The sequence below is a fragment of the Haliaeetus leucocephalus genome, unplaced genomic scaffold (assembly GCF_000737465.1).
Source record: "Haliaeetus leucocephalus isolate CR32 unplaced genomic scaffold, Haliaeetus_leucocephalus-4.0 Scaffold167, whole genome shotgun sequence".
NCBI classification, from domain to species: domain Eukaryota; kingdom Metazoa; phylum Chordata; class Aves; order Accipitriformes; family Accipitridae; genus Haliaeetus; species Haliaeetus leucocephalus.
The window spans coordinates 1,631,143-1,657,677 of NW_010972603.1; the positions used below are offsets into that span (position 1 = coordinate 1,631,143).

Below are 26,535 nucleotides of genomic sequence, written 5' to 3' on the forward strand. Positions count from 1 at the left end.
GCCGCTCCCGGAGGGGGGGGGGTGGGCAGCCCCCGATGGCGCGCGGCGGTGCCCGTCGGGGGGCGGCGAGGCGCTGCCCGCGGGTGGCGGCAGCCCGGCTTTGTTAGTGGCGGGGGCGGGGGGCCCCCCGCTGCCGCAGCGCGTCCCTCTCGCCGGGAAGGGCGAGCCGCGCCGAGCGGGCCTGGCGGGGAGCGCTCTGGGGGGAGCGCTGCGCGTTCCCTGCGCCCGGGGATCCGCTGACTTCTTACAAATTATTTAACATCACAAAGAGAGGCTTGGGTCCGCGACTTAACCCGAATGCTGTGGGAAATCTTAATAAATTATGCATGAAGCAGCGGGTCCTTTCTTTCCCTTTGTCAGATACGCAGCTTTTATTCTAGTAATTAGGTCATTGCCAGCAGAGCGCTCCTTGCTTTTGCAGGAACGTGTAGCGATTTTTTGAAGACGCATATGCTGCCTAATTGTTTCATCCTATTCGTTGTCTGGGTCGAGATTTAAAATTCTTCCTGTTGACTTACATGGAGGACCCTGGCTATGAGCTGTGAGGAGCGTTTTTCGCTTGATAGGATTTTCTTCAAGGGATCAGCGGAGCCCGGTTTTGACTTGATTTGGATAGTCATACACTGAAGGATGCCTTTTAAAGGCGTAGCGAGAAACATACAGCTGCTTAGTTTGCGTAGAAGGCTTTTCAGTAAACTGTCGTGCCTACGTGAATAATACAATATAGATCAATTTTAGTTTTTAAAAACTCCCCCCCCCGCTGTTCTGTTGAAAGTGCTCCTTAATGTTCTGCCTGCTCTTTTTACTACTTAGTTAATTTTTCTGTTACTTCTAATGCAGTTGATAGATTTATGAATATTTTGTCAAAATTACAGTTCTTTGAAAATACACGTAGGCATATATACTGAAAGCAGTTTCCTGGAACCAGACTCTTCTCTATTTTTAAGGACACTCGAAGTAACTGGTAAAATATTATTTTATCTTCCTCAGTTCTGTTAAATAGAATGAATGATGCACAAAAAAGGTTTGAAGACAAGTCTAACTTACTGAATTTAAATTTCTGCTTTATAGTAAACATGCCCTCAAAATGTTTTCTGTATATACCATTATTTTTAGAATCACAGATTTCCTCTCTATCAGTAAGAGAGGCTTTGGATGATGTTAAATTTTAAGACATCAGTTGAGGACTTACCATTTGGAGCAATTGGTTTCAAAAGGTAAATTGGTGATACCGGATGTTTCTTCTGTAATGTTTTGAATGTTTGTTACAGTTGCTTAAATATTAGGATACAGTAGACGCAGAGGTGCATTCACTGCTTTTTTTTCTGAAATGAAAAAGGGTGACAAAAGCATGGTAGTGATGATGATGATTGTTATGGTGATGCTTCTTTCTCTACCTTTTTATATCTTAAAAAGAAACAGCCTTAGTATTGTTTTGTGTAACAAGCAGAGTGGTTCCTGTAAGAAACTGTAGTCAGACTCTCAAAAATGGCAGCTTGAATAAAAGTTCACTCTTAAATATAATACTTTGAATTATTTATGAGTGCAGACTTTCCTAAACATCATCACTCAAATGCTGTCGTACTTGCCAAAATATTTGTACAAAATATTTGGTTATGATAAATGTACTGATATGTGTTGTCATAGTACACTATTAGTATATCATCGGCATGGGATAATACAGCATAAGTTGGAAATGCGTATGGCTAAAGTTGGTTCCTTTGGTCTCTAAATTCTTACGTTGGATTTCAGTATGCGTCTTAGTTCAGTTGGTAAAATGTTTATGTTGATGAAACGTGTTTAATTATTTTTTCACCAATGTAATGAGATCCTACTTAAAATAAGCTGTACTACTAATGATGATGCTGTGACAGTAAGTTATTGTCAGTGAAGTCCAAGTCTCCACTGGTGGTTTTCCAAAATTCATGCAGGACCTGTGTGAACGGATGCTGATACATTTCCTGCAAGACAAATGGTCTTCTGTTCCCTACAAGCGCTGAAGGGAACCCTGAAAATGACCCTGATAGGTCACCTAATATGGGGAAATACTTCTTTATTACAAATAAAAATTTTTTTTTTTTTTAATTAAAGCTCATTTATTTAATGTTAGTGGGTTTAGGTTTAATTTGTGTTTTCAGTTAAAACAGGAAAATAAAGACCTGTCTCAGACTTTCTAATAGCTTAAAGTTTCTAGAATTGAATCCTTAAAAGATTAGGAGAAATACAAAAGTAAACAGGAGCAAGTCATATGCAGTGAGGGCATACACAATTAGCCATGAATAGCAAAGACGATCTTTATGAAGAATGAGTGTTCAGGCTTGTGAATCATCCCTGGTCCAATATAAGTTATGATTCAAATGATGTCTGGACTGCTTTGTATTCAATATAGTATTTAAATGCAAATCATGTTTCGTATTTTCACAGTCGTACTCTGCTCTGAATGCAGCATGACTAACCAGCTAAGGAACTTCCCAACCCAGAATTATAAAGGAAGAAGTGGGGCTTTTTTCTTGGCAGTGTAATAAAGGCTGGACTTGACTGTTCATAGCCTGAAATGTATGGCTTCTTGATTTCACTCTTTTTATATTAACACGAATGTTTTTTGATTGTTGGCATTCTTCAGTAAAATTCTAAACATGGGGTCATTTCTGTTTCACACACACACACACACAAACACTTGACCCCCATCATACTTGACCTGTTACAAGGAACGCAGGCCAAGAGTTCAGACCATCATCTTCTCTTTCCTTCTCCTCCTGGTCGTTTAAGGAATGAGGAGAACATGGATCACTTATTATTTCATCAGCCAAGTTACGTTTTGGTTAGGAAGAACACATGATGCTTCTGCTTACGGTTGGAGAGTACAGGCCAAGTATCGAACTTAAGGAAGTATCCCAAAATATAACTGGTTTGAAAGCTCTTGGGCAAGTTATGAATTCATTTATGGAAGAACAAAAAACCTCTCTGCCCTACCCCCACCAGTCAAAAGGATTTAGGAAGGTCAGGTATAGAAACACTTCAGTGTTTTAGTCTGCTGTCCACAAAGATAACCTTCATGCAGAAGTGGGTAGAAAAAACCAAGAAGAAAATCCTGTCAGTGCAGCTGATGTTCAGAGAGAATTGTGTGGCCTTCTTTTAAAGGGACTAACCCTTTCACACGTTTTATTAGGATAACTGATAATAGTGATGGCTTTTCATCAGGCCCTTGTTTTTTCTACATGGCTGAAAAACCCAGGAATTCAGAGGGTACCTAATATGGAGATTATAATTTGGTATAATTTATTGTCAAATTTTTTCAATGTCAGCTTTTTCAAATTTTTTATTAAAAGGGGTAGTGTTACAGAACTTGCAGTTCACTTTCTGATATCAAAGCCCTTGTGGCTAAAACAAGCTGATGAAGAGCAGTTTTCTGTGATGGCTTTTCTGTTCCTTCCTGCATCTCTCTGATGACCTGAGCATGTTAATGCAGAATGAATGAGAATGCAAACAGAAGGTACCAGATCTGCTGTTCCACCCACGGGAGATTCTCATTCTGTACCAAATACTTTCTTAATTCTTTTAACCACACCCAAAGCCTTGCAGCACTTTCAGGCTCCTCATTATATTTGTGTGCCCGCGTAGCCTGGATGAGGAAAAACCAAACAAAATAGCTTCCCTTCTAGCTGCTACTGACTGGAATTTTTGTGGTTTGTTCTTAAATGCAGGTAGGGATCAGAGGATTAAATATGCTGGCAACAAAAGCCATTTTAATAAAGCATAATCTTATCACCAGGTGGAAGTAACAGTTGTTCAGTGTGATGCTGGAGAAGGCAGAAATACAATTTTTCTGCTCTGTCTGGAAAGAATCAGGATAATGGGCTTTTACAATCTGAGGCCAGTGGAGTGTTTTTCAGTGGGTAGAAAAGGAGGTTATTAAACAACGCCTGCAAAGGATAAACATTTTTAAATCCGCAAGCCTGGAAAGCTTGCCCCAGACTGAAATGGGTAAGACAATCCTTGGCCCACTGATGGTCATTTTTGATAAGTTCTTAAACATGGTACTTAGAGTGCTGATATTTTGCCAGAGAGGATATTTACATACAAACCTTTTAACCTGAAGACAGGCTTCAAGCAAAATAATGGAAAATCTGATACAGGATTCAATCAACAGAGAAATTGAGTTAATGCGAATTGGCGTGCTTTGATATGTTCAAAATAAGAATGGCCAAAAAATCCCTCACTTTATTCTCTTAGGTGTATTGATAAAGGTAACTATATGAAAATTGTCCATGGAAGGCTGACGTTAGTAAGTGGGGCTGGCTTACCTTAAAACAGCTGTGCTGGATTTTTTTTTTGCCCCTGTGTGTCAGCCGTACCCTTCTTTTGGAAATGGCCGTGTAACAGCTGCCAAATGATTGTGGTCAATGGCCCAGCATCGTAAATTAAACTGACACCTATTTCACATTACCTTGGTAGTCACGGCAGTAATCTGCAGTGGTTTAGGCAGCTGCCACTTGAGCAGCTGAGCCTTTCTCTCTTCCCTGGGTGGGAACCTTGTGGAGTTGGGTAGGGCAGACAGCTGGGGGCAAGCACTGGTGTGGCTGTCCCGGCATTAGCACTAACCACTTCCAAGTCAGAATCCCTGGACCTAATGCTTAAAAAAGTCTGGTTTCAAATGTATTTAAGTTAAACTAATTGGAAAAATCTTGTGACAGTATGAATGGTTTTTTCCCTGAATTCAGTGTGATATGCCCTTGAAGAAACAATTTCCCATTAGTCACGTGGGGATGAATGACACAAATGAACAGAATGGTAAAGAATACTATGGACAAGATATTGGGCTCAGCACTGAAGAGTTGGGTAAAATTTGTGGAGGTAGGAAGAAGTCAGAGTTGATGGTCCTTTCCAGCCTTACTGAATTATAATCTAGATATTCATGAACTTTAGATACAACGATTACATGTTGTTATATTAAGAACGTAAGCTATATTGCTTTAAGTTACAGAGTGTAGGAGCACATCTGCTTACTGGTGGTGGTAGTAGAATGCTAAATTCTGTGCATAATAAATGCTTATTAGAGGGTTGAACATCTTACTACTCTCAATAAATCCAAAATCAATTACATGAACAGGAGCCTTGGTTGATATCGGTGATTTTTGGATTGGGCCTTATTGAAGAAAGTAGTTTTGCTGTTTTTCACTGCTTTTGATGTTTGAAATAGCCATACAACTTATTTGCTAACAAAAAACAAACAAAAATATCACCCTCAGGCAGTTACTGTGGGTGACAGAATAATTATTCTGTTGAAAATAGCTAAAATTGAAACAAATAGGTTGTGGTTGTCTAAAAATGTTATCTAGCCTTACATATAGGCAGTGCCAGGTCTCTGTCTTTATTGTTGAAAAAACACATGGTAAGGTTTTATATCTTAGATTATTCTCTTCTGAAAAGACTACAACTAATTTGTTCTATAAAAGTTGCTTTATGAAAATAGGACACTCTGGTAACAATGATAGCTTTTATGGTTAAAAAATTGGTAATGGGAGTCTGAAATGTTTTCATAAGGAGATTTGATTAATGTATCACAAATTGTTGGGGTTCTTAAGTAGAACTTCTTTAGGGCATGTTGAGTATATCTGCTTACTGATTTCAAAGAAAAAGGCTCTGATCAATAAAAAACCTGTAAGTTTTCAGAGAGTATTGCATTTTTTTCCTATCTCTTGAGATTTGAGACTGAAAAGAGTACATCTAAATTCCTGATTTCTGGGCAGTTGTTAACTGATATAGATTTCTTAATGTAGAAGAATGCATATCTAAATATTAACAGTATGTTTGCATAAATTTAGGCTTCTTATTAATTTTGATTTTAGTGTGTGAAAGAGTTATATCCAGCTTGAAATTCTTCTTTGATATGTATACTCATGCAAAATGCTGATTCGGTAAAGCATGAAATTTCTTGTCATAATTTCACCTTACTTTGATAGCAGATGGAGAAGAAGCTTCTTAATGATGAGAAATATGGGTCAGGGAAGTAGGAGACCTAGATTTTAGGTGCTACTTACAATGAGGGAATTAAATTTAAAAGTTTCTGTATTCCAAGAGGGTTATTTCTTGAAGTAAATCTAGAGAAAGGGGTATCTCCATTCATCCCTTTGAATGATGACTACTCTGCGAGGAACAAACACAGTTAGAGCGCAAAAGAGAGCTCGACAGAAGCATAATAGTGAACTTTGCAAAGGTGGGTTGTGTTGCATCCATCATGCATTTTCCCTTGGGCTGGGTAAAATGTGAAATGGGTATTGGAGGCCAGAGTCGTCCCTGCCCCGCCCCCCTCTAGTGGCTTTGTATAGGGAGCAAGGAAGAGTCATCTGTTCTTGACTCAGCTGATTATGGTCCCAGTAATCTTCAATATGTTTATGTGAGCATGTGTAGTGGTACAGCTTCAGGCTAGTGGGCCACGTGTAAACTATTCCTTGATTTCATTTGCACTGGTTACTGGTTACTTCTGCTGTGAATGAGGTGATATGTGGCTGTGAACCCTGTCTGGCTGAGAGGATCCAGAGTTTTACTCTTTTCCCCAAGGCAAGTGTTTTGACCACTGAGAAATTACAAGAAGGGGGTGCAGCGATACAGTCAATTTCTATCGATGCCATCAATTCTGTGTTTAAAAAGTGTTTTTAAGTAATTTTTTATTTTGCACTCAAATAATTTGGAGCATAAATCCAAGGATTTGGTAAAACCCTATTTCCGGAAGAGAGGCAGATTTTGATTTTGAGGGTGTTAGCTCAATATACATGGAACAGCTTGTGTGTAATGGAGCTTTGTGATTTCACTCTGCAAAGTGCAGTGCCTGAGAGGCGTTGTGGTGTTCAGCATCAGGAAGCCTGAGCTGCTTGGTGGTTATGCATTATCTGTGTCCATTTCCCTCATTATAAAATTAAATAATGGTACCTTTTGTGAAATGCTTTGGCATTTCATTATTTCAGGACAAGAAGATACAAATATTTTGGAGCTAAGAAAATAAGTACAGTATTGAAGTTTAGGAATGTAGGATTGGATTTCTGAACAGCTAAGTCCAGTTCCTTTCTGTGCAGTGAGCTAGGCGAGGATGTTGCTGAATTTACAACTTCTAATGGATGTTGCCAGCCTACATTGATAAATGACCGATTTATACCCATTTGTTCTGTGTCAATATGTGTTTCAGCATAAGTATTTTTCTTCCTCTTGGGTGTTTTCCCCTCCCTAATAACAAAGTGTAGCTTTGTAGTGTCGTTCCAGCCTTTGTTGTGCTTGCCTGTCAAAGTCTCATATGGGAAAACCTCTAGTCCCCTGATCGCTTAGCATCTTTCTCTGCAACCACTTAAATTCACTTTTCTTACCCATGTCTTTGTAAAATGACTTGATAACTCTGGGGATTGTGTTTGCTTTCCTTGTGCTGGTCTCATGTTGGTGGTGCCTGGGTGCCTTGCAGGCTGGCTGCCGAGAGGCTCCAAGTTGCTTCTCCCTGCTTCCAGGTGACAAGATTCCTGCGTGAGTGACCTTACATTTTTATGCTATTTAAATCCACCCTGTTTCTACTGCTCCGTTTCTCAGTTTGTCAGATTCCTTGTGTATTACCTGTAGTCCTCTGACCTTGTGAAGCCTCTTGAATTTATGGAAGCAAGTTTTGATGCTGCTTCTTGTCCCAAGGTCAATAATGAAACATTTAAAAATACCTGTCATGGCCTAGTTTTGGGGGAACTTTGCTAACAACCTGCCTCCAGCCTAACAGTTCGGCTTTCAGTACTGCCCAGTGTCATCTTGTCTTTGAGCTACTCCTTAGCAATGTACAGTTTTTCTGCTCATCTCTCTCACAATTGTGGCTAGTTTTACATGTGGCACTGTATCAAACACCTTGGTGCAGTTGGGGTAGGTGAGATCTAGTATTTCTAAAAAGTAGTTTACTTTTCTCAAATACATGGTAGTCCTTTATTACAGGCAGGAAAAAGGAGAATTAGAGGGCCAGGGAGGTAGGTATACATCTGCATGCCCCCAAGAAGTCCAGACGCTTCAGCCAGTGGGGTGGCAGGCATCGCTGGAAGCAGATGCCTAGGTGGCTCGCAGCATATTGCTAACGTGAGACTGGCTGTCTTCAGTCCAGTTTTCAGCATGGATATGCTGACGGCAAACCCACTTTGCCCAAACCTTGCTATGCTCCCAAAAGATGTGATGAGCGCTTCCTCCCCTTGCCTCCCCCTCCCCAGAGGTTCTCTTTAAAATTCTTGCCATGTCCTGAGGTGCTGATGTGAACGCCCTGGTAGTAGAGAGCAGCTGCCCGGCATTACTGCAACTCCTGCTGGTGCAGGCACCTTTCTGGCAAGGGCCTCAGCGGCCAGCAGAGCTGCAGTCAGGCAGCATGGCTCCTGCTGGATGCCGAACTGGCAGGAGTGAGTGTCTGCCTGTGGCAGTGTTGCTTGTTGCCCATTTGGGCATCTATTTAACAACAACAAAAAAATCTATTTAACAAAAAAATGAAGATGTTTTGGATTACCCAGCTTCTGGTAATCACCTAACTCAATTTTTTAAATCTGAAAACACACGGAGTAAAGTTTGACATTGAATGAATCAGGAAGCATCTCCTGGTCTGAGGCAGAATGCTGTCTCTTAGTGGTGATGTCCTGCTTCCGTGTTGTGAAAATAAAATACACAAAAGCAAGTTCGGGAACTTAGATCAGGACAGGGAGAAGACAAACCAAACCTCCCCGTCAGAAACTGGTTTCTTACTCATCTAACTTAAGTACATTTAAGCTTATTTGGGATTTAAAATTTCAGAGCTATTCAGTTGCTGTCTTTCTACTTTAGCTCCTTCCCTTGTTCGGTTTTCTCCATTTTCTTTGTTGTGTGTATGTGTCTTGTTAATATGGCTAATTGTTTTACATTGCAGATTTTGTGAGTGAAAATTCATTAGTGTGGGCAGAAAATGGAAAAACTTGATATTTTTTATCATTACATGTCCTTTCATACTAATAATGAATTAAAATAATTGGAGAAAAAGGATCTTCTAGCTAGAGTCAAAATGCCTGTCAAATACATGGCACACAGCAGCCTCTGTAAATTAGATAGAGATGAATAAATGTATGATATTCTTGAGTTGAAACCAACAGATCCTATGAATATTACAATACAATACAATACTGATTTATGACAACTAATGTGAAAATGTTTGCCGTTCTATCTACCTTTCCTTGGGCTTATGCAGAATTGTCCATGCGGTCTATGTTCTGGAATGTGAACTACAGCTGTTGGTTTTATTAATAACAGTGGAAACTGTTACCTATTAAATAAAATAAAAACATACATGAAATGGAACAGAAGCAGTCTGCCTTTTTTTATTATTATTATTTTTTGGTTACAACTCTCTTTGACAGCTCTTCACCTTTTAAGTAAAACAGTCTGATGGTAAAAGCACAGAATTCACAGTATAGAGTAAATGTTTCAGATTGCCTTTATTTCTCTAAAAATGAGGCCTCCGGTAAAGCATGACCAAATTTTGAAAAATAAATTTGTTAGGGATTTTTTTTCTTCAGGTTATTGGTAGTGTCATGGAAATCACAATTCCATAAGCGGCAGGCTTCTTTCTTCTCCTGTCTTTGATGATGACAGGTGCTTAGGGCGTGAAGACTTGCTTCTTGAAAAGGAAATAAATTCGTCCTATCAACAGCACTACGGCTTTTGTTATTGTTCATGTCTTCAGTGGTATATATTCTTCTTTACGTTTCGTTGAGTTTAAATTTAGAGAGATTAAACACAATTTTCAAAATTTGTATTGGGGAACTAAAACCTTTCTGAATAATTTTACCTATTTTTTGGTAAGCTGGATAATTCAATTAAGATTCATCTGGAAGAGCGAAGTTGATTACATAAGGAGTTACACAAGCAGTAAGATCAAAGGCGTAGTGAGAAGATACACAGAAAATGCTAAATAAGAGCTTTTAATTCTTTCATCTTTTCCAAAGTACTGCAGTAATGATGAAAAGGAATGTTGTCCCATAAGCTTTTTATATTTTTTTCCTTTGAGTTACAGGTCGCATATTTAGGAAATTCCTGCAATGACATTGGAAGGGTAATTTGTGCATGTATGAAGTGCTAGGCTTCTTTCTATTCTCTTGAATGGTTGATGAATAATAAATTGATAGCTTCAACTGTAAAGAGCTTCAAACATGGTTAGCCGTGTTTTAGTTAACTTTTGTTGTTAGATGAACAACTTTGATGGTTTTTGGTTTGGAAAGTGGGAAACAATTTGGATTTTATAATTTAAATTGGAGTATTTGTTTCTTTCTCCTTTGCAATGTCTGAATAATTGTGGTGGCATTCTAGAACTGTGTTGCAGTATTACCCGAAATAATATGGGATATCTTGAAGATATCTCCCAAGAACAGCCTTCTGTCTTTTTATTCTACTGTGCAATATGACCACTTCTTGTGTTGGAATTTTGTAAGTGTATTTGTTTTAATCTTCGTACCTTGGAGGGTATTTTTACAAAAGACTTGATTACTACTACATTTGATGCTTTTTTTCCTGTTAAAATTCCTCAGTATTTACTGTTTGCCTTTCATACATCTCCTTCAGTGTGTGCTATTCCTAGGAATTTTGAACATCTGTGACTATCTTTCATTTCATAAAATAAGTAGGCAGTCAGCATCTTTCACATATGGTTGACGGTGCTTGTTGTCTATCCAAAAATGATTAAATGTGGTCTGTTATCTGCATAGTTTCTCAGTGTTAGTATTGAAATGTGAATAGTAAGGATGCTTTTGTATGATGCTATGATTTTCTTTCATGTATTCTGGCTTCCCTAATACCTAATGCAATTGTTAATGAACTTCTTTCATTTGCTTAATCATGTGTATCAAATGGAAGCCCACTGAAAAAAAGTCTTTGAACTGGCATTAGTTCTAGGAATTAATAGTTTGGTTTAATGGATTTAAATGTTTAGAAAGTTGAGTGGTAAATGGCAAAGAGAGAGTTATAATTTTATGGTTAGATAAATTTGGAGTGTTTTTCTAAAATGTTTACTTTTTTTAATTTATTTTTTTTTAGGGCTGAGGGTAGCCCAGGATGGCCGCAGCTTCATATGATCAGTTGTTAAAGCAAGTTGAGGCGTTAAAGATGGAGAACTCCAACCTTCGGCAAGAGCTAGAGGATAACTCAAATCACCTAACAAAACTGGAAACCGAGGCATCTAATATGAAGGTATTGCAAACTCTGTGCCTGTGCGCATCAGCATTTCAGTTGCTGCCTTTTGTGTTATGGGCTGGTAGTTAGTTACTCAACAAGTTTTGTGTCCTTTTAGATTCCTACAGAAGTCCTCTTCCAGACGGTGTAAGGGAAAACTATCAAATCTACTTCGTGAATTTTTTTTTTAATTTGAAAACTGAAATATTTCAAAACAGTTTTTAGAAACAGCTTCCCGGTTTCATAGCTTCTTTTCTGGTGTGTCATGATATGCGCTACCATTTTAGCACTGCTGTGCTTACCAGCAGGAAGTCCAGTCTGCTGACATAGTTTGACAAAGCAAGTATTGTTCAGCTCTTGAAAACATGGGAGAGACTAGAGGTTTTCAGTGTTTTAAGGTAAGTTTAAAAATTTTTGGGTTTACTGCAGTTACAATATTTAACATCCTGAAAGGAAAAGTTCATTTTAAAATAAGACCACAAGTTCTCCAGCCTCTCCCAAAGCATAAATTCATACTTAATAATTTCACCCAGATCTGTCCATCTGGTGTTTATTGGCTAGGTGTAGGCCTTCAGAGCCACCTATTCAAGAGGAAACACTAGGCTCAGCTGGAATTCAGATGGATTTTGATCAGTAAGGAGATACATAACACAGCTGTATCCGTGTGATCCATGACACTGAACAAGGCAGAATTTCACAAGCATTATAGCTGCATTAATGTAGTGCTCTTAAGCTGACAAGTCCTGCTGCTTTTTCCTAATAGCCAGCAAAACCAGACTGCTTTTGGTACCTCAGTTAATAGGGCTCAGAAATTGTTGGTATCTCTGCATGTACTCCTGTATAGGGTAGGCATATTCTAAATATTAAACATTTGTATGTTCATCTCCTTGCTTTCTGTTCTTCGTATCACAGATTTACTGTTCCTTTATAACTATTCTTTATTTTCTTAAAATAAGGTAATCTGGTGAATATAGGAGTTAAAAATACTTTGAACTGAACTTTATTTTCCTCCAGCATGTAGGTTGTGACCTGTATATTCACTGTAAGAAGAAATATTTTCTTGGGTTCTGAAGCACTGTCACTAGTTACAGCACTTGAAAGAAACACAGATTTTTCAGATGCATTTAATCCTTGCATTGCAGTGTAAAATGAAAATGCTTCTGCTAAATTGAAATGAAATTAAAATTATTCCTTTACACCAGCTACTTGAAACAGTGGTTGGCATTAGCAGCTGTGGGAAAAAAAAATTTTGTTTGCTCAGTTACGTATCTGAAAGCTAGTTCTGTCATCTACATGGTTTTTCTTAATATAAGAAATTTGTCAGTAACTCTCCTTCCCTCCTTGTCATTGCAGTCTAAAATAAGGGAGGGAAGAACAGGAGAGATGATCTTCTCATAGTTTGAGAAAGGAAGAGTGAAAATGTCTTTTTTCCTTTCTTTTTCCCCATACAGTTCTTTTTTCTTTTTTTTTTTTTTTAGCAGATAATTAAATTTCCACTGACCTAGAGGCAGACCAGCTGTATAAGCTGGTCTCCGGGGCATTAATTTGGGATGTGGAACAGCTTTCTGTCCTTACTTAAAACCTGGCAGACCACCAAACAAAGTGGCTCTATCACACTCCACAGAGGAGTCCTTATGAGTGTATTCAGAGTAGATGCCACATTTTTTCTCTCCTGAAATGCCATTCTAGATCCAAGGAATTTATCCTAAAAAAAAATCAACTTAAATATCAAATCCAGTATGTTTCTTTTCATTTTGGGGGATGGGTGGGGAGGAGGTTGTTCAGATTAATTTGTTTTGTTGGTTTTTTACTCCATATTCTATGAAGAAATCCTAATCAACTGTGTTCTTCGGGGGTGCTTGCTCCTGTGCCTGAACCAAGAAGCTGTTTCTTTCCCTTGTTTGTTTCAGATGTGTTTGGAAAGGTTGAAACCTAGCTTTGACTTGAACCTGAAGGATGGTATGGGAATGATCTTGAGTCTGATTGGAGTCTGTGGGTGAAGTTTGATGGGGATCATTGCAGACTTCTCTTCAGTCAGGAGATAATTGCAGTTTTGCAAGCTTTTGGAGGAAGTATGCAGTGGCTTTGTTCCCCTGAAAGACACTGCATGGTTTGTATGCTTCCAGTGCCATAATTAGGGATAATTACAAGAAAAGTAATTAGAAGGACCAGAGCAGTGGTGATTGAAAGCCCTTTGGCTACCATATAAGCAGTTAAAACTCCAAATATTTTGGAAAAATTTGCAAGAATGCAAGTGTCACAGAGCCCTAGCAGCCCCTCCAACCAAGTAAAATCCCAAGTACTAGTGGGGGAAGGGGAGTGGCAGTGGGGAGAACAAGCTGTCCTTCTGTGGCAAACATCACTGTTCTTCCACCATGAATTTTGATCTATGGGCTAGCATAGAAACATCTCACAGTGATTCTTTGGACTGTTAATGTGTTAGCTTGTGTCTCTTTTGCCTTATATTCTTTAATCAGTTGTGAAAGGCAATAGGAAGGACATTTTAAAGACAATATTGTATCTTTAAAGAAATTGGGTTTGGAAGTAGTAGTGTTGAAATGTTGTGTAAGTGTGCCTCATCTTTATAATCACTCCATTTCAGAAATATAAGGTAGTCATCCTGGAATTAAAAGCTTAACATGATCTCATCTTGCACATGTATTTATTACAAACTACTACTGACCTATATAGGAACAATGTCTGAATGCTTCATATTTAAAGCTAAATTTCAGGTTTAAATGTGGAAACTGTCCGTTTGCCGGCCAGAAAATGACATGATGGGTGAACAAAGATAAATGTGATAACAGGGGTGCCAAAATGTTTAGTAAAACAGTGTCCACTTTGTTTTTTAATTTGTGTTGTCCTAGGGATTAACTGTTCAAACACAATAAATCCCTCAGAGTATTATGACTAACTTGGGAAATTCAGTTGTTACTATTGGCTTACTTTCAGATGAAATACAGCAGTTTGGTATGATAAAATGTTCTCTCTAAATCAACAAATGTGCTGTTTGATGGTCAATGAAATAATGATATTGGCCCATAAATGGAGAAAAAGGGTTTCAGTGTCTAGATGTAGATAGTAACTGCATAAAACAGACTATGGACAAATTTAGAAAAAAATTAGTAGTTTTATTTCAATTCAAAACCTGTAAAATGCATGAAGAGACAAAAAGCAGTCCAATATCAGCTGTACTACTTTGTGCGTGTAAATGTAGGAGACTTTTTGTCAGACTCTTCTGCCTGGTTCTTGTAAAAGACAAGTATTTTTCTGTTAAGGATGGCTTTTTTTTTTTTTTTTTTTTAAATTATGTCATAGCTAATTCATACCAGCATTTTTCCCCTTGTAAAATCTGGGGGGAAATAGATATATGTAACTTCAAGTACTCAAGAAGTAGCAGAAGAATAACATCGTGCTTGATTTCCATACTCACTGTCTGAGTGCTTGGACTTTACAGTAAATGAGCAATGCGGGTTATCTTGTGTAAGAAAGCCATCTTTATTACATGTAATGCTCTGTGGGCAAAACGTTCTCTTTCATCTTTATATAGTACACTTAAAATTATATTCTACATATGATTTTCCAGCTTATTTAATGTCCTCTGTATTTTGTCCACATGTATCAATAATTAAATAGGAAGACTGTCAGTAGAACTGATTCAGATTTCTTGAATTTTTTTGAGAAATGTTCTAACCAGCTAAATATACACTGTAAAGAAACAAGGCAATGGTTAAACTCTTGTTCTCAGAAAATCATGAGCTGCTTATTCATGGGGGTTTTTTTACAGGTTGGTTTTTGGGGTTTTTTTGTGGAGGGTGTTTTTTTGGCAGATCATTGTCCTCATATAAAGGTTTTAGGTTTAGTAATTTTCTATGGACTTTTTTGGTTATTGCTTTGTTTGTTTGTTTTAAGGAATTCAGATTTAGAAGGCAAAGTCCTAGAGAGCTAGTTACTATCATGTCTAGTGCAGGTCCAAAGAGTGGTTTATTTTTGACATGGATAGTGTTCATGGGTTTCTTCTGCTAATTAGACAGCAGGGTAATAAACCTTGTGATGCTGTTGTAATAGATTGGAGTGGATTTTGGTTAAATAAAAAAGCAAGCACTAAGATATTTTGAGGATTTTGATTTTAAATGTGTTTGTACAATGTTAAGCTAAGATGATTTAATGTGGTTGCAAAAGAAATTTTAAGCCTATAGAATAGAATATAATATCCCAGATTTATTGCAGTGTTGTGCACACTCTGTGAGGTTGATTAATACTCAGATTAACAAAATTAAAGGTAAAAAGTGTGCTAAAGAAGATGCCATGGTGCCTGTTTTTTGTCTTGTTTCTGTCATGATGGATTTGTGAGAATATGAGAGCTTATATCTTATTAGAACTGAGTGTGACTTTACAATTAAATACGATTAAGTTGCATTTTATTTTATCTGCAAATATAACTTCCTATATCTTTTCATGACTATTTAAAGGGATGAATACACAAATCCTTAGCAGGAAGAGCAGACTGACTATCAAGTTAGCAACTTAACAGTTACAGTAGCTTGTTTTTTTCATTAAAAAGAGGGTATCTGAAAAATGTACTTCTTCCAGCTTGGAGTTTGTTAGCATATTTTGTCAATAAAAACAGAAGATGGGTGTTCAGAGTGTTTCAGGAACTGGCTTGCAATGTTTTGACAATCTGTTACACTTTTTGGACATGAACTCTTTGTTAGCCTGGTATGGAAGTAGCATTTTGTGATCTTTAAGCTGTGAGAGTTTAAAAAAGAGTGCTGATCCTTTATATCATGTATACCAGGGCTGAATCACATCCTTTTTTTTTTTAGAAGTTTACCGTTGTGGCAACATAAGAGTTCAGATACTATTGGTACCCTTTATCCCCCTTGCCTAATTTTTAAGGTTTGCTTTAAAATGGCTGCCAAGGGATTCTTTCGTTTGGAATGTGTGAGTACTTTTACCAGATGTCTCCTTGATTAGGTAAGCAGCTGATGACATTTTCTTTTAACTCACGAAACCCCATTTTATGGTCATACAATCTGCATAGCTACCACTTCTTGATATTTAACCTTGAAAACCTACTTTATTGTGATCAGCTGTCTCTGATCATCAGTGTTTAATGATACTCATTGTAAAGCACAGAAGGTGCTAGGAGGTATTTTTGTAACTGGTACAAGAATTTTTAGTTCAATATATCATGGTAAGCCATGTGCTTGCAAATTAGAATTTGAAGCCTAACATGTTCACAGAGACCTCTGATGCATACAGCTTAACAATTTTGTCATGTGCTGTATACATATGGAGTGTGTATCTGTCTATCTGTATATGAGGTTCCTCAAGTAGATGGTAGATAAATACATTTAATGGATAGCCATGTTTGCAATCCCATCTTCAGAAGTCTAACAGAAAAGGTTTTTAGTTGGCATCACACATAGTAAAATGTTTCACCAAGGCATACAGAAATAAAAAAAAATGATTGAAAAACTATGTTAAGCTATGAAAGCAAAGCATTCAGTAGACAGAATAGAAATGCTTATGTTAAAATAGATATATTTGATCTGGGATGGCTATTAGTGAATAGGCTACACATAGTAAGCAAACTGCGGTATAATTAGGTATGTATTTGAATCTTGAATTTAGTGTGATAGGCATTTCTTTGTGGATCCTGTTGCACATTAAAGTATTAACATCATTGCCAGAACTGTCACTGGAAATCTGATTTACAAGTGATCTAAGTTATCTGGTATGTTACTTCTGCTAAGAGGACAAGTCAGGTATAACATAGTGGATTATAGTTGCTCCATGAACCAAACCCAGTGTTGTGATCTCTCCACAGTAATTGCTCATACAGAGCTTAGGGATATTTCCCTACTATGTAGAGAACATCTCAATGCCTCTGTCTCAAATTTAGGTGTCAACAATAAAACTTCCAGAGCAAAGGGTTAAAACAGATACAGTGAATTGTCAGAAATAAATTATACTCACCCAAGTGTTTGAAAGCAACTTGAGTATGAAATTGCTGAACTCTAAGGTACTATGTGTTCCACCCTCTCCTCTTCAGCAGTTGGGAAGATTGAGGTATGACCCCTTTGGCTTTAAAGAAGGAGCCGATTACAGTGTAAGAAAGAGGAGAAATCATTTACTGGAGTGATTGTGAGATCTGGATACTTAAAATTGTAGTAATGCAGATTATTTCCCTTCTGTCAAAAGTCTTCATCAGTTTGTCAGCTGGTAATTTCTTGTTTGTTCATGGATCCTGAAGTTCCTCTATAGTAGGTTTCCTCCTTGCAGCAATTCGGCAGGTATGGCTTCTTAGTCAAAGCTTCTCTTCTGTATAATGCACCCTATGTCAGCCTTACTGCTTAAGAGAGATCTTGTGTTAGTTAGGTAGCCCCTAGCCCCTGAGATTCTTCGCCAGCATCTTTCCACTTGCTTCCTTATGTATCTTCCTTCTTTTGTTTTCTGTTAATGATACACTCTCAAACTGTAGAATTCAAACTGAAGAAAGTTCAGTAATCTTTCTGGTTTTTCTTGCTCTTCCACAGACAGACATCTGAATTGCTTACCAAATTTGTGTATGTATGTAATTTTCCTGCAAGATCCTTTGCATGTTTAAGTCCTTCTGGTATAACAATCACTTGTGATTATCGAAGATCAAGATCTGTATTCTGTGTTTAAAATGGCCTCAGCATGCAAGTTATGGAAGCTGGCATGTGTGATGCCACTTTTAAAGAAAAAGTTTAGGAAAAACTGCTGATCTACTGACCTGCAAGCTTGAGTTTGTAATGGACATGCCAGAAACCACAGTAAAGAACAGACTACTAGTGGGCAAAGAGTTAACATTTCTTCCTTAGGGAGAAGCGTAGCTCACAAATACGAGTTCTTTGAAGGAATCATTGGGTAGGAGGTGAGCAATATTGGCACTAATATGAGTCTGCTTGGATTTCTAAAATGAGTTTAGTAATGTCCCTCACCAAAGACTCCTGAATAACCTAAGTTGATTTAGGAAGATTCTTTGATTACTGTCCAACTGAAACGTAGAAAATGAAGAGCAGAATAAATAGCCAGGGTTTGGTTTTTTAATTTTACCAGTAGTGTCCTACTGAGATTTCTGCCATGACCTGTGTTTTTTCAAGATATTCGTAAGTTATCTGGAAAAAAAGAATGAGATTTAAAAGTTCGGTTTTTAGTGTGGTAAAAATGAACACAGAGTGTGAAGAGCTGCGGAAGAATCTTGCGGTGTTGAGTGACAGAATTGAATACAAAGCAAATAAAATTCAGTGCTCTGAAGCATAAAACAATCGTGACAGAAACAGCCTTAATTTTGTATACATAGCGAGTGGTTCTGAATTAGCATAGCAACAACATAGAAGGAGGTCTTAGAGATGCTGTAAATATCTGAAAATGTCAGGTTTTTTGCTAAGTGGTCAGGTTAGTGCTTGGTTTGGATCCAAAAAGTCGGTCTAATATTGGGAATTACTGGGCATACATAGGGAAACAAAAAAGCTGTAATTATGTCAGGCTGGACACTTGCTGCATCCAGAAGTTGAGTAGTATGTCCTGTTCTGATGAACCTTCTCAGGAAGGATCTAGAGAATTAGTATATGTGCAAAGAAAATTAAGTGATATGAAAAGCTTCCTTAAGTGGCATGATTGACTAGAATGGGACTTTTCAGGTAGAGTGAGCTGGAAGAAAGAGAGGAACAGGATGGGAAGAAGAGTGTTGAGCTCTAAAAGATCATAAATAGCATAAGGAAAGTTAATAGGGAATTACTAGTTTCCCTCAATACCAGATCTAAGGGACATCAAATAACATTATCGGATAGCAAGTAGGAAACAAAGAAAACAAGGTTCGTTTCTCATTGTAAGTCTTTGCCATGGGAGCATTTGGATGCCAGAAGAATTGATCAGGAGGTAGTGCCACTGGAGATGTGGTTTCAGGAAGTCCGCAAGTCAAGGCTGGTTGGAAGCTGAGGGGAGGACATACAAGAGAAATGAACAGTAGGTTTTGTTTTGTTCATGTATCCTCACCAGGTTCCTGCTGTGGGAGGTGGGATGCTGGTGTCGATGGGTGTTTGGTCTACTTGAGTGGGAAGGACAGCATTTGCTCTTGGTTCTGTTCCTTTTTTTTCCAGTTGGATTATGCCACCTTAAGAAGGGGGAGGAAGACGAGGAGGAATTTCCCTCCCTTCTAGAGCTCCAGAGCATTGTGAAGGAAAGGGGCCTTCTGAGGCGGTGGGGGGTGGGGGGGATGGCTGAGGTAGGGTGAAGGAGGGAAGGTGGGAGCAGCAGCCTGTAGGAAATGGAGACCTCTGCCTAGCTGGTGATGGAGAGTGCGTTCTTGGACCAGGTAGTGCTCTGCAGTTCATATCTGCCCTGCAGGGGTACAGCAGGCACTGGGTGGAGGTGGGGGGGTGTTGTACTGAGACTCAAGAATAGGATTTGAAGTGTCTCTACAAATAACTTTTTTTTTTTCCATTCAAATGGTTAATATTTTTAATTAAAAGGTTAGCTAATTATCCTGGTTGATAGTTAGCTTCTTGTTTCGTTTGAAAGCTTTTTAGTCTTCTTTGGGACCTCAACAGAAGGTGTTAATGAGAAGGTCTAAGCAGATCCACCACAAAGCTCTGGCCACCTGAAACGTAGCATGGTCCCCAGTGCATTAGTTTTTATGTTCCTGGAGAACACTTCAGCAAATAATTTCAGGAAAGCATTTCTGGTGAAAATTTGTACTTACGTCAATTGGGACTAAAATGAGTGGTAACATAACTTCAAAAATTCTGTATGAGGTGGCACTAGGATAACTTTGTCACATTAAAAAGTGGTAGGTTTTGTGTGATGGGATTTTTGTTTTGGTGGGTTTGAGTGTTTTTTTGAGGAAACCAGAGTAGTTAGATTGTTATATAAAAGTCCAGTGAATGTGAATAATTTAAGTTGCCAATATGATCCCATAGTTTCCTTACAATTTATGAAGCAGTTGCAAAGCATCATGGTCATCCTGTGATGTCAATAATATGCTGCTATGAGGCTGTGGACACATTACCATTTTTTACTGTATCCTTTGGTTCTGGTATTTGTTTTTTTCGCATCATCCTAGTTCTGCCTGTGTATGGCTGGCTTACAGCTTTTTGGAGGAGAATCCTGTTTACCTGGATACAGATGCTAGTGAAAGAAACTTCTTTTTTCCTTGCTACTAGCAGCAGTTAAACATAAATTTTCCTTCTTCAATTAGCCTGTGTGTCACCAGCTGATGAGAGCCTTCTAGCATGCTCTTTATTTGCTCATTGCCATGCAAGTAGTGTACCTTATAAAGTGGTGCCTGTGTTGAATCTGCCCTTGTTCTGGTATTGTTTCCATGCATCTTCCAGCCAACTCTAATGAGTCAACTTCATTTTGTCTGTCTGATTTTTCAGCATTCTGGCTGATGTAGCCAAAGTTAAGGGGGGTTTTTTTGTACTTTGTACTCCTGGCTCTTTGGAGTTATTTGTATGATACTGTGCGCTCTGCTGACTTAACAGAGCTTGTTTTTCTTCTCTAAACTTCCATTTTTTTAAAGCTTGTTTTGATACATGCTCTGTCTAGCACACAGTAGAGGCTTTGTCTTGATTTCTTTGATACTTCACTGAATTTTGTTGTGACCCAGCTTTAGGGGAGCTTTAAGCAGGAGCATAAATTACAGCAGGCAATAAAAGGAAATGTAGAAGGAACTAGAAGTGTTTTGAAGGACAGCTCAAGGTGCAGTAGCAAATGAGTTTGTGTAATAAGTTTCCTGCTTTTGAGAAGGAAGCTATGGGAGGGAATTGATGAATCAAAAGCATAAATTAAAGAAATTTCTGTGCGATTCTTGTCTGTATCTGTTTTCAATGGTGGGGACATTGCAATGAATCTGATCCCCAGATCTGTTCTTCACTTGTAATACTAACAAACCTGTGATCGAAATAAACTACAATAAAGTAGTAATTCACACAGTAGTTTATTTTTACTTTTTTTTCCTCTTTAGATGAAAAAAATACTGCCAAAAAAGGACTTAAAATGCATTTTGTTTTATTTGGGTTTGCACATTCAAACATTATGGAAATGCCAGCTTTAAGATAGACAATGCCACCCTGATTTTGTCAGCTGGTGTCCTGGTTTTGGCTGGGATAGAGTTAATTTTCTTTCTAGTACCTGGTATAGTGTTATGTCTTGGATTTAGTATGAGAAGAATGTTGGTAACACACTGATGGTTTTAAGTTGTTTCTAAGTAGTGTTTATACTAAGTTAAGGATTTTTCAGCTTCTCATGCCCAGCCAGCAAGAAGGCTGGAGGGGCACAAGAAGTTGCAAGGGGATACTGCCAGGACAGCTGACCCAAACTGGCCAAAGGGGTATTCCATACTGTGTGATGTCAAGCCCAGTATATAAAGTAGGGGGGTTGGCTGGGGCAGGGGCAGATCACTGCTGGGGAACTAACTGAGCATCAGTTGGCGAGTGGCGAGCAATTGCGTTGTGCATCACTTGTTTTGTATATTTCATTTCTTCTATTATTATTATTGTTGTTATTATCGTTACTATTTTCTTCCTTTCTGTACTGTTAAACTTTTCTTATCTTAACCCATGGGTTTTACCTTTTTTTTTTTTTTTTTTTTTTTCCTCCTTCTTTCCCGATTCCCTCCCGCATCCCACTGGGTAGGGGTGAAGTGAGTGAGTGGCTGCGTGGTGCTTAGCTGCTGACTGGGGTTAAACCATGACAGCTGGTTTATACACCCTATGACACAATTTTATCTATTCTACAAAAAAAGCTTCCAAAGTTAGCATACTCAATGCTCACAGTAAGGATGAAGATATACCCTCGTATAAAATAGTGTTATTTTCTGATTTACCTCCACAGATAAAGTGTTTAAATGCAGATTTTTATGTGTATAATGATCTGTAGAGAGTCAGGTATTTCACTTGAAAGTTACTTCTTGACAGAAATGCAGTTTGCAGGAAAAAACCAGAACTCTTTTTTCCAGAAAGGTTTTGGTTTTTTGGTTTTTTTTTCAGTATTAAACCTAAGCTAAAACTTCATCGTCTTCTGGCAGCTGGATTTCTTAGCCAAACCATGTCTCCTTGAATGAGCTGTGATCTCACTATGAGCAGGTCGAATACATCGTGGAAGTTGCACGAATGCAGTCACCATCAGAAACACTGTCTGCAGGCAGCTGAGCTAGTAGAAGAGAATTAAGTGAGAATTGTGAGATACAGATCTCATGTAGCACTGTGGCATCCTGGACACAGTGCTCAAAATCCAATTATGTTCAGTACAACCTACCAAAATATTTTGATTCAATAATAATGTATACTTTGCTTTCAGTGTGACTGAATTATGTTTTGTATTCTGAAATAATATAAATTTAAAAAATTCACTACAAACTAACTGTCTTTGTTGTGCACAGTAATGAATCAGCTAGCTGTAGAAATTTCACATTATACCTATTTAATAAGGGAGAAATCTGACAATATAATAGTAGCGTAGGATCTGACATTTTCAAAGTCAGGTCCTCTTCCAAATGATTGGCTGTGTAGGCATTTGCACAACAGATACGTGTATACCCCTGCTTTTGGTGAGAGCCTGTTTTAGCTTTATATTCATCCCAGTCTGTACAATATGTGTGATAAAAATGGACAGAATGTGGTGACACCTTGTTTTGTTCTTTGAGTAGCCATACTAGCTTTCTACTTTTTTCCTCAAGTCTTCATATTTGCTTTACTGAACTGCCTATATGAACAGTCTTACTGTACGTGAATAATAGCTAGCTAGTTTAGTTTGAGAGTGAGAGGAGCTAGCTGTGTATAGTCTTACAAAGGCTGTTCAACTGGAGAATAAACTCTTAGGGGCAGGTTGGCAGAGTACTAGCTACTATCTTTTTTCTGCCCAGTAGTCTTCCATTGACACTGACAATGCCTATTTTGAGGCTAAATTTCTGAAGACTGTAGTTGCTACTCATGAAAATATTATTTTTCAGTGTTTTTCAACAAATGCATTGGCTGGTGCACAAGTAGGGAGAAAATGCATTGATACAGCAGTAAAATTCCTTGCCTGTGTAAATATTTGTGGAATAGGTGCTAAATTCTGAGCTTCTGTAACTTGTGCTGTGTGAATTCATCCAGTATATTCTTTCCAGTATATGCTTCATTTCCATTTAATTTCAGTACATCTTTTCCCAGTGTGTAAGCGCTTGAAATTCTGAAGTCTTTCAAGGGAAGATGGTTAGCATAGGAAACATGATATGCTTTTTTTTATTTTTCTTTTTTTTCCTAGTGTAAACTTTCATCTTGCTTCTCAAATTAATTCCCTTACTCTCAGGTGTTTGCAGAATGTTTTTGTGGTGCCCCACGCACCTATGTCTTTCAGGCGGGAAGAGGTGATGTCAGTCTTAAGGCACATAAAGGAGACTGTCACATCAGGATTGTGACATGGGGAGGAAGAATACTGGTAGTACAGTAGATCTGCAAGGGACAGTGCAATGGATAGATCCTCTAAAAATAAAAGTAATTTTGAACATATTAATGTATGCTGGTCATTTGATAAATTCTAATGTGCGAGTGGGAGAAACTCCCATAAGATGAACTGAGTTTTACAGATTGAATCAAATGATGAATTCTCTTCAGTGACTGCACAACTAATATAGTCAGACATTTGCAAATAACTCTTTTTAAGGTCATGTGAACTAAAAATGTGGTTATAAAAGTCATTTAGCATTTTACAAAACAGGCAATTAAAATAGCAGTGAATTTATTTAAGCAGTAAAGAAACAGCAGTTGGCATTATGTTGTGTTTGGTTTGTGTCTTTTTAAGTTTGTTGTTATGAATTCATAGTAAGTAATATTTTTAGCACGATCTTAGCAATTCTGAAGATTCTTCCAGAATCAAAACTGGTTGGGAAATTGAATACAAGATTTTTTTTTTTTTTTTTTTAAGAATTTAGGTGAAATTCAGCTGATGATATATATATATATATATATGTTACTGCTGTTATGTCAGACAGCATTGGTTTTGAGCATAAAATCAGATAACGTTAGTTGATCTGACAGTGGGCTTGCACTAAAATCTTGGTACTGACTTCAGTATGTGATTACAGCAAGTGACAGCTCTTGAGCATGGTAGCACCAAGTGAATTATTTTTCTTTTAGAAAATGACATTGTTTGAAATTAAAATGAACATGGTCATGTCACATAACAAATAACTTTCTGCAAGGTTAAAAGTTGAGTTGCTCCAGTGTTTCACCTCAGTCAGCAGTGCTGTCATCGTTGTTGTCACTGGGACCTGGTTATAGGGTTGAGCAACGAAAACAATTGCTCGGCAGTTCAGGATCCCACCAAGCTTAATGACGTAGTGGTGTAATTCACCAAAGTATATAGGAGTAAAGGGCCTCTTCCATAGCTCTCACTCAGCCCCTGTGAGTGTTATACCATGTGTGATACAGTATTAAGGCACTTTCAAGTTCATACAGTTACGAAGGGTCATGTAAGACCTTGAACTTAAGTTTATGCTTTCAATAAGTGCATAGAAAATAGTATTCTGCTGTCCATCCGTCCCCTACTGTTTTGACAGCTGCTTTTAGTATATGTTACGTTTTTTCTGCCCTTTTAAGCAAATAATAATTGAAACAATGTGCAACACTGGGTTGAACTTGAAAAACTGCTTCTGGTTTAGAGTGCAGTTGGGTTAAAACATGAGTACAAATGCTGTCAGAAATATTCTCATTTAAAAATACTGCTGATTTGGTTAAAAATAATAGTTCTCAGTCATTCAATATGCATATTCCCATCCGATATGGTGCTAAGATAGATGTTCAATTATTGTCTGAAATTGAATCACTTTCTGTATTTGTGCAGTTAAAGCTGTTTTTATACTCAAATGTTGTAAATGTAGTGGTAACCAAGATAAGCATAACATAAAAAACATGAACTGAAGGATAACTCAGTTTGAGTTTTGTTTACAAATGTTGAAAGAAGCACACAGTGAAGTGTATGTGTGTGTATATATATGTAGGTGACAGGAATGTCTCTTCACACAGGCCCAAGAATAGTTCTTAGCTAAAAAGGAGGAATGGGTATGAAGAGTGTCTTACTAAAAATTGATTGATAGAATAGCTTTTGTTGGAAATCTTTTAAAATGTAGACTCATGCTTACCTTTAAAAGATCCAGTAAATTTCAAAACATCTTGTTGCCTTACTATTCCAGCTGATACTGGCCTGTGAGTATATCTGGCGTAGTGCTGCCAACGATTTCATATATTTAATTTTCATGATGGTTTTAATACATTTTGGCGTTTGCTGAATACACAAAACTTTTAGAAAAAGTGAATACAAATAATAAAGCTTCTTCTATTTAAAAAGGGGGGGCGAGGCAGGAAACAAGCAGTGTTTACAGAAGACAAAAATGTATTTGTCTCAGTTGTCATCAGTGCTCCTTTTCTGCCAAAGGAAAGGTATGTGTCTAAACTAGTATGTCTTTTTACAGATACTGTCTTTTGAAATATTTCTAAATATTAATATTAATATATATACTTACAATTCTCAAAAAATGAATATACTTTAAAATCTTAATTCATTGGGATTTGAAATCTGGCATTTGTTAGCGTTGTTCCTCTGTGATTCTTTTCTTTATTAGCAGCTTGAGTAAATTCACAGCCCTTAAGCAATTTTATTTACAACCCTTACCACTTAGCTGAATGCATGTATTGTTAGTTAAGGTGCTTTTCTTCTCAGTAGTTTTCCAATTACTCACTGACAGGTCTGATCTTTTTTATTTAATTATCCATAAAATAGTTGTAAGGTCAGGACTATATTCACAGAGTCAAAAAAAAAAAAAAAGTACTTTGTTTCTGTACTTCACAGTCCAGAGACTGTGAAGGCAGAAACCTTTTTGAATGATGATGAGTCATAGGGCCAGCTCCGTTTCCAAAAGCATTCTTTTGTACTGCTGCAGTAGGACGATAAACTAGGTTATATTTAAGTGACCATTAAAATAATTTGACTTTACATTCTTTAAAAGAACAGGAAAAAACTTTGCAGCCTTCCTTATAGATACACTTAGGTTTGCATATTTTTTTCAGTAAGTCACTACTAAGTCAGTAAGGAGTTTGCTTAGAATTATGCTATAAACTGCTACTAATATATTTATTCAAACTTGCATAACTAAAGGGAGTATTAATCTAACTTTAGTTAAATTGATTCAGGTTTATTTGTGAAGAAGATTTTACACTATTTAGCAGACATATCAAATGTAATATAAAATTATCATGGGAAAGTACTATTTCAAAGCACTGTATTAATCTTGGGGGGGGGGGGGGGGGGGAAGGGGGGAAGTGCATGTAA

The 26,535-nt window shown here is 37.6% G+C and overlaps 1 protein-coding gene across 3 annotated transcripts in view; it reads left to right on the plus strand.

The window, feature by feature from the left end:
- APC (adenomatous polyposis coli) overlaps positions 1-26,535 on the plus strand; it is a 101,196-nt gene that overhangs the window by 26,963 nt on the left and 47,698 nt on the right. For 2 of the 3 annotated variants that reach the window (XM_010563455.1, XM_010563457.1), the window contains exon 2: positions 11,059-11,211. In XM_010563455.1, the coding sequence (XP_010561757.1) occupies positions 11,077-11,211 (135 nt within the window). In that variant the 5' untranslated portion in view covers positions 11,059-11,076. Of the gene's footprint in view, positions 1-11,058; positions 11,212-16,152; positions 16,171-26,535 lie in introns of those variants that run through there. The other variant, XM_010563458.1, reaches the window with a different exon arrangement.